Raw genomic sequence first — 9118 nt, 5'->3', positions numbered from 1 at the left:
TAGGGACTCTGTCTTGGTGAAGTGGTTTCCAAATGCAGGGTTAGGGTTGTGAACAAATAGTTTAAATATTTTGCCTGCGTAATAGCCAGTTTGACTCAAGTTCTGGATATTGTATTTGATATAAAATGATCAGTTAACAGTAGGATTTTGAACTGGAAAAAAAGGGCAAAATAATCCCCCACATTTTATTCTTAGAGGCTTGCAAATATTTTTATTGTTTTTCAGTTATCACTTGTTAGACCATCTTTGTAGATGAACCTCATAGTCTCTTTTATGACAGATAGTTTATGTAGATTTCAGAAATCTTGATTACTTTTATATATAATTTTTTTTTTTTTGAGACAGTCTCTCTCTGTCATCAGGAATAGAGTGCAGTGGCATCATCATAGCTCACTGTAATCTCTAGCTCCTGGGCTGCAGTGATCCTCCTGCCTCAGCCTCTCAGGTAGCTGGAACTAGAGGTGTGCACCACCAGGCCTGGCTAATCTTTCTAGTTTTTCATGAAGGCAGGGTCTCACTGTGTTGCTCAGGCTGGTCTCAAACTCCTGGCATCGTGGGACCCTTTGGCTGTTTTCTCCCACAGTGCTGAGATTATAGGCATAAACCACTGCATTTGGCCCCTTATATATATAATTTTATACACTTCAAATCATCAAACTTTGATTAAAAATACATAGAACATTAGATTGCACTGAAAGTTCTTTTTGTGAATATTGAAAGGGTTTTTTTGTGTTAATGTTTACTAGAATAATTAATTAGTTTGGTTAAGTAATCTCAAAAAAACTCTAATCTTTGTAAATTTAGGTAATAGGTTTTGTACATTAAAGAATAGAGATGAGCTATCTTGTAACTTTGTTTTTAGTAACTTATCTTTCACAAATAATGGTTAAGTAAAATATGATAACAAATTAAAATGCCTGCATCGATCTCTAGAAGCAGTTTGAAAACCAAGCCTCAAATCAGGAGCAGTAGGAATGAGTGACTTGCAGTCACGTAGCTCCTTTCATAGTGCCTTTGATTTCTTCTTCTTAAGTTGAGCCTTTACGGTGGTTAAATGGGAACAATATTGATGAAACTAAGAATATGTCAGATGGCTTTAGGGTATGTGTATTTCAAGGAAATATTTTCTGTTTACATATTAGGTTATAAAGATTCATTAGATTCTTGAGTAAGGCAAAAGGAAAGAGATGAAGTTACATCCTTTTTTTGTAGATTCTTAGACATACCTTTCATAATTTAATCTTTAATTCACATAATCATGATAGGGAAGAGCAGGGGTATAGGCCTCTTCGCATTATGTGTCCTGATGTAGTGTGTGTCATTGTGGAGATTTATTTAGTGTGTCTGTGAGAAATATTACTGTCTATTTTGGTGTAAGACATAAGTTAACAAAACAGTTCTGTAATGCCTGAGATAGTTACTTGATTGTATAAATTAAAACTTTTTTTAATTCTCAAAATTGGGCCCAGACTTGACTGTCATCTTTTAGATGAAATGAACTTTGGCCTGGATGCTGATCCACAGCTTGCTTTTACTGAAATATCATCAAGTATTATGAAAAATTTCATTTCAGTAATTTTGAAGTTTTACATATTGCAACTTTACAGAATAGTCATTTTGCTTTGTTTTTAAATGTAATACATTTAGATTTTTCTGAAATTAAGGTCAGAACACCGTATAAATGCTCTTTTGGAAATGTCAGGGCAACGTGGCTTGTCATTGCAGGTGTATCAAGTAGAAGATGTGTGTGAGGAGGAGATGCCTGAGGAGCCAGATGAGTGCGTCCACATGGACAGGACGCCTCCGCCACCCACTCTGTCTCCAGCAGCTGTAACACTGGGCAGAGAAGACTTGACTGAACACCCTTTGTTAGGTGAGGATAGAGCCAAAAATGGGAGAATTTTTCGTGCTGGTAATGAGAAAAGTTTATTCTTTCACTAGAGATCACAAACTAATTTGTTACTATAGTTAATTGTAACAAAAGATAAAGGTTTTTTTTTTTTTTAAATGAGAAACAGTTTATTAAAGAGTAAATAACTTGCCTTAAATTCTTTAATAGCAGGGAGTGCAGTAGTTTATAAATTGTTCAATACCACCCAATTGAAAACTTAAGTCTTCTGACATTTAGTGGTTTGTACAGATATGTTTCATGTGCCCATTCAGATTCATGTGTTGAGCTATTTCGGCTTTAAAAATTAAAATAAATTGTCCAGGTATAGTAGCTCCTACCTGTAATCCTAGCCCTTTGAGAGGTTGAGGTGGGAGGATTACTTGAGGCCAGCCTGAGCAAAAGCAAGACTCCCCATCAGGTGTGATGACTCGTGCCTGTAGTCCCAGCTACTCTAGAGGCTGAGGCAGAGTGCTACTTACTAGTTCAGGTCAAACACCTGTAACCTCTTCATCACCAAAGTTACTGTGTACTCTAGGCATTTTACTAAAACATTACGATAACTAATAGCCTAGTGCCTGGGTCCTGCAAAAGGTATGTTTCATGTTATTTAAATTTATAGATATTTTATTTAGGTCAGGGATTGGCAAACTCCTATTCACTTCCTTCCTGCTGCTTATTTTTGTATAATACAACCTAAGGGTGGTTTTAAAATTTTTGAATAGTTGGAAAAATATCAGCTCGGCACTCATAGTTAAGTGGTTACCACCTATAGCTAAGTGGTTACATACACCAGGGCTGGTAGGTTTGAACCCGACCTGGGCCTGCTAAACAACAGTGACAGCAGCAACAACAAAATAATAGCTGGGCATTGTGGCGGATGCCTGTAGTCCCAGCTACTTGAGAGGCTGAGGCAAGAGAATTGCTTGAACCCAAGAGTTGGAGGTAGCTATGAGCTGTGATGCTACAGCACTCTACCTAGGGTGACATAGTAAGACTCTTGTCTCAAAAAAAAAAAAAGAAAAAGGGAAAAATACCAAAAGAAGGATGAGAAGGATATTAGTTTTTCGTGAAAATTATGTAAAATTCTAATTTCGTCATCTATATAAATAAAATGCTGTGGAACCTAGCCATGTCTGTTTGTTCAGATATCATCTATGGCTGCTTTTGTGCTAATAACCACTACGTTGAGTAGTTGCAGACTATATGACCTTTTATGGAGTCTTTACTAATCCCCAATCTAAATAATACCATCTTAGTGCAGGACTTGTTTTAAACACAGTAGAATCTCCATAGTTGACCACCTCCTTAAGTTGACCCAGTTTTCATCGACTGGACAGGCACCACGTATACTCAATGGAGGAATGACCTCTGTGTATTGACCGTCTCTGTAAGTTGTATCTCGACCACTTGGACTGTGAAATACAATATTAATTAACCCTTTATAACTTGACCAGTTAAATGCTCCACAAGGGTAGAAGGTATGGGCTTTGCCCTTAGTTGTATTTTTTCTTTAGGATAAGTTCTTTTTCCTGTTGTTACTACTGCCGTTGGATTGGGCCTAACACCCTCTTGTTTATCACGTGTTACAGAAGATGTTTTCAGTGTGAAGGACTGGTCTGAATTGTAGGCACATCCTATAGTACTGAAAAATTTTACAGTTAATGGAGACACGATAGCCCAAAGGAAAGAACTCAAAGAGCTGACACTTAAGGAAAAGGTTGATCTTCTATGTTTTCTGGAAAGCAGCAGCCAAAGAAAGATGATGGAACATTTTGGTGTTAGCAAGACCACAGTTAGCAACATCCAAAACGTAAACATGAGCTCCCGAGGGATGTGATCAGGAGAGCAGAGACCTACAGCAGAAAAGCAGGAAAACTTTTCCTCCATGAAGTCAGTCAAGCCAGTGAAGCTGGTTCAGGCAAATGAGGGCAGTTAACACCTGGGTCTCCAGGCCAGTGATCCAAGAAGTTGCTGATCCCTTGGGCTGGGCCTGGTGGTCTCCTCACTCTGGGAGGCCAAGGCAGGTGGATCCCTTGAACTTAGGCGTTCAAGACCAGTCTGAACAAGAGTAAGACTTCAACTCTGCTAAAAATAGAAAAACTAGCCAGGCATAGTGACAGGCACCTGTAGTCTCAGGCCACTTGGGAGGCTGAGGCAGGAGGATCACTTGAGCCCAGGAATTTGGGGTTGCTGTGAACCCTGATGATGCTGTGGCACTCTACCCAGGGTGACACAATGAGACTCTATCTTAAAAAAAAAAAATCCATCACCTGGCGATCAAACTAATGGGAATGGATGACCGGTGGTCTATTTGAGGAGTGGGCAAGGGCTATGGACTGAAGGTTATTGTGCAGATTAAATGAAATAATAAATATAAAGTTCTTAAGACGGTTTTGGGGAAAGAACCAGATGTGAACTATTGTTGTTAGTGTTTATTCTTGAATTATCTTTTATTTTTGCCTGAGCAAACTGCTAAAAATGTAAAATGACTTTTTTTTTCCTCAGAGCAAGTGGAATTACCTGCTGTGGCATCAGTCAGTGCTTCAGTGATTAAGTCTCCTACAGATCCCTCACCCGTTTCTGTTCCTCCGCCCCCACTTCTTCTCCCAGCCGCATCCACAAGGAGCAGCACTGCATCGGGGCAGGGCAGTGCGCCCAGCATGGACAGCCGGCCGCCACAGGCCATCGTCAAGCCCCAGATCCTCACCCATGTAATCGAGGGCTTCGTGATTCAGGAGGGGCTGGAGCCATTTCCTGTGAGTGACAGGCATGTTTTTGTGTTTGTTACTCACATAACAAACATTATTTCTGAAGTTGTCTATTCTGTAATGAAAATCTTGTAATTTTATTTCAAGAACGTTGTCAATTTTTATCTAGAATTTATATGTCATATAAAAATATGTATCCAGCATTTTACTCTAGCTATTTAGGTATATAAACTATGGAAAAAGTGAAACAAATCTCAAGATACAGAGGTGTCAGTTTTATAATTTTTAGAGAAAGTTAGTTGGAAGTTTACTTCAATGAAGTAAACATTTCTGGCTTTTCTTTGTAGGGAGACTGAAATGACCCCTAAAGTGCCGTTTAAAAATAGTGCTTCAAAGTATGTGATACTTTGAATTTTAACCTGAGAGCAGGAAAAGTAACTTCCCAATGATCTAATACATCTGTAGTTATCCAGTTGATGGTTTATAATTAGCAAATAGATTTTCTGATTATTTCTAAATTCCATCTTTCAATCAGATTTCGAAAGTGCTTTAAAATGTTCGGTTCAAAATGGAGATGTTCTATGACTGCAAGTCCTGTAATTTGACACTAGCTGTACATAATTTAGAATTCTTATTAGAAATGCGGCTTTAACATACACCCACAAGAAATTGAACACAAAGGCAATTGATTGGGTAATCATACTTCATAATATAAGATTTTCACCCATGAATCTGAAAATTCACTTGACTCAAGGCCTTCAAAAGAAGTAATTTATATGGTAATATTTAGAGATGAAGATTTTTCCTTAGAAAAGAAATCAAAGATAGGTAGACATAAAGACTCTGTCCAACTAGTCTCAAATTATAAAACTTACAGTGTTAGGGGACCTCTGTTTTGAGCTAAATGTTTTGAAGCCTATTAAAAAATCTGATGGTGATCTTCCCTCTCTGACTCCCTGCTCTTTGCTCCCCTCTCTCATGTTCTCATCTCTTTCCCCCAACTCTCTTTCTTTTCTCTAATATAAAATAAACTTAGACTTTTATATCCAAAATAAAATAAAATAAATCTGATTGAAGCTGGGTGCCATGGCTCATGCCTATAATCCCAGCACTCTGGGAGGCCGAAGCAGGTGGATTGTTGAGTTTAGGAGTTCAAGACCAGCCTAAGCGAGAGTGAGACCCCTGTCTTTAAAAATAGCCAGGCCTTGTGGCGGGTGCCTGTAGTCCCAGCTACTCGGGAGGCTGAGGCAGGAGAATTGCTGGAGCCTGAGTCTGGGGGTGCTGTGAATCATGACACCATGGTACTCTGCCGTGGGTTACAAAGTGAAACTCTGTCTCAAAAAGAAAAATCTGATTGAAGGCTGAAATTTAGGAGCAGTCTTTTTCCAACGTATGCATCACTGTTTTACTTCTTTGAACAGCAAAGAGTATAGTACTAGTATAAAAATTGATTTTTACTGCTAATTTATATTATGAGCTCAGTTTCATTTTTTTGAATTTACAACAATGTTAACCATGAAAAATTTCAAATATGTGTACACTTAGAGTTGTATGATGAACATTTATCCTCAGGTTCATCTGTGATTTGCTCTGTTTTGCCACATTAACTTCCTTCGTTTTCCTCCTTTTTTCCTCCTTTCATCCTCTTTGAAAACCATAGCCCTTATTTTATTTCACGGATATATCCATCAGTGTGCATCTCTAAGAATATATATATAGTTTCTGGTAACTGTAATGCCATATCAGACATAGCAAAATAGTAATTCTTGGTTCATATTCAGATTTTCCTAATTGTTTAAAAAAAAGTCCTTTCATAGTTAATTTGTTTCAAATCAAGACCCAAACAAGGTTTATATTGTGCCTTTTATTTCCCCAGTCGCATACTGTGTAACTTTTGTCATATTCAATCAACCCTTCTGGTTTTTGTTTTGCTCATCTCGCAGAGATGATACTTTGCTTCTTAGGGTTGTTGAGAAGCTTAAATGTGCGTAAGTCATTACGTAGTGCCTGGTGCTTACCAGCCACACCTGCTGCTGTTTGTTGTCACTGACGGTAACCGTAACTTTGAAAAGTAATACATGTTCTAAATGGAGAATTTGATAAATACTGAGAGCAGATAATCCACATTAATACCGTAATGTGTACATTCACGCATTTTCTCATAACTGAGATCATTGTGTACAGTCCTGCTGCCCTCACTTAAACGTGAGCATTCGTTCTCCCTCACCATTCCTAGTGTGTTGGAGACGTGATGGAAAGTAATGTAATATTCTGCTGTCTGGACATTTGTAGTTTATGTAATCCGTTTATTACTGTTGGACATTTAGGTTTCCGTGTGTCACTGTTCAGATAGTTCTGAAAGGAATGTCCACACTTAAGTAGAGTGTTATATCACATGTATATATCTGTAAGACTCTTGATACACACTGCCCAACTGTTTTTAAAAATGGTACTATTCATCTACCAGAAGTATGTGCCTTATCAACATTGAATATCAGCTTTTTCAAAATGATAACGTCCACAAATTTTACTTGAAGCATATTGAATGTCTAACTGAAATGAAGAAATTAAAATGTTTGTGGGTGGTAATGTAGAAATGTCCAATAAGCTGTTGTCCCTGTGGCAGAAATTAGATTTAACCAGCACTTGAATAAGAGGCTCTAGTCATCCTATTCTAGGGCCTTGGCAGTGGTTATGTAAATATTTTTGGTCTACATTGTTTCAGCTGAAAAAAAATTTTTTTTGGCAGTTTTTGGCCAGGGCTGGGTTTGAACCCACCTCCTCTGGCATATGGGGCTGGCGCTCTACTCCTTTGAGCCACAGGTGCCACCCGGTTTTGTTTTTTTTTAAACTCCCAGGGTGGCACCTGTGGCTCAAGGAGTAGGGCGCCAGCCCCATATACCAGAGGTGGCAGATGCAAGCCCAGACCCAGCCAAAAACTGCAAAAAACAAAAACAAAAAAAAAGACAAAACAAATGAACTCCCAACATCCAGCTAATTTTTCCATTTTTAGTAGAGATGGGTCTCACTCTTGCTCAGGCTGGTCTTGAACTCCTGAGCGAGTGCTGGGATTACAGGCTGAGCCACCTGTCTTTGACAGAGACTTTGGAGCAGCCGTACTGCTGGTGACAAGAAAGAGCGCTCATTGCCCAGCCTGCCCTGCCTTTTCTCAAAGGGCAAAGCACTTAATGAACAGATCTGATTAGCTGAACAAGCAACTTATCACAACTAAGTTATTTCTGAATGTCTTTTTAGATAATATTAATTTTATTCTCTCCTTTTTAAAGGTGAGTCGTTCGTCTTTGCTAATAGAACAGCCTGTGAAGAAAAGGCCTCTTTTGGATAACCAGGTGATAAATTCAGTGTGTGTTCAGCCAGAACTACAGAATAATACAAAGCATGCTGATAATTCATCTGATACGGAGATGGAAGACATGATTGCTGAAGGTTTGTGGATTTCACTCAAGATGCCCTTTAACTTTGACTTTTACTGCTTGGATCAGGATGTGGATTTTTATTCTGTAGATTTTCACTTGGACATACTGACTTTTATTCTCATACAGTACATGACTTCACTAAAATAATAGAAAAGCTAACTTAAGGGCCAGATAACTAAAATAACAAGATTGGTGCAAGTTCGTACAGTGTTTTATTTTTGAGGTAGTATGATTGGGAAAGTTCTAGTCTACATGAGATGAGACAGTTCAGAATTTGAGCATCAAAACAAGCAAGTCTTTGTCTTCATTTTCTTGAGTAGACTAACAAGCGACTGTTGTACTGAGTTTTCTGAAACATTCAGAGCTTCTGGGTTGTTTGGTTTTAGGCTTTCCATATTCTGATGTTTGATGTCAGGTGGGTATTACAGTTAATCACATGAGGGATGTACCCCCGCTCTCAAAAGCTGATTACATTTGTTCAAAGAGAAAAATGACTAAATCTCCTCAATGTCAAGTAATCCTTTGTTATGGGCTTTATTCTAATGGTGACTATTAGAAGTCAAAGTGTTATGCCAGATGACTGAAGGAAAAACATGAATATGAAAACAATGTATTTTACGCCTTGAGTTTGCTATTTAAAAATCAGCAAATGCTTGTACTGTTTTTTTTTTTGGTGAGGCTCTAATATGTTCTATAGGAGCATTTCTGTGGACTGTCCATGATTAATGTTGATTGTCACCTTGCAATTGCTGTGGTTCAATTTAATGTTATAGCATTTAGTATAGCCAGGGGTATATAGTCATGAATTGACATCTATGTCCAGATAGTTACCAGTATATCACCATATTTCATCTAAATTTATTCATCTTTAAAATATTTTTTGAGCGTGTATTATGTACCTTTGCTTTGCTAATAAGCAAAATAGTCTGGTGGTAACTAAACAGATGTTGTCTTTGCCCCCAGGTTTCTAACTCTTGAAAGGTTGACTGACCCTCTGATACTGTTAGGACTTTACTGTTGCAACGTATGCATCACTGTTTTACTTCTTTGAACAGCAAAGAGTATAGTACTAGTATAAAAAT

The 9118-nt window shown here is 38.1% G+C and overlaps 1 protein-coding gene across 5 annotated transcripts in view; it reads left to right on the top strand.

Annotated features, from left to right (window-relative positions):
• Nucleotides 1–9118, top strand: part of PHC3 (polyhomeotic homolog 3) — an 84620-nt gene that overhangs the window by 53213 nt on the left and 22289 nt on the right. For all 5 annotated transcript variants that reach the window (XM_023516008.1, XM_023516007.1, XM_023516009.1 and 2 more), the window contains 3 exons: nucleotides 1726–1873; nucleotides 4397–4647; nucleotides 7887–8046. In XM_023516008.1, the coding sequence (XP_023371776.1) occupies nucleotides 1726–1873; nucleotides 4397–4647; nucleotides 7887–8046 (559 nt within the window). The remainder of the gene's footprint in view (nucleotides 1–1725; nucleotides 1874–4396; nucleotides 4648–7886; nucleotides 8047–9118) is intronic.

Source organism: Otolemur garnettii, unplaced genomic scaffold (genome assembly GCF_000181295.1).
Source record: "Otolemur garnettii isolate 467f Iridium unplaced genomic scaffold, OtoGar3 scaffold00084, whole genome shotgun sequence".
NCBI classification, from domain to species: domain Eukaryota; kingdom Metazoa; phylum Chordata; class Mammalia; order Primates; family Galagidae; genus Otolemur; species Otolemur garnettii.
The sequence above is the reverse complement of the archived record's forward strand: the minus strand, read 5'-3'. Positions and strand labels throughout refer to the sequence as shown.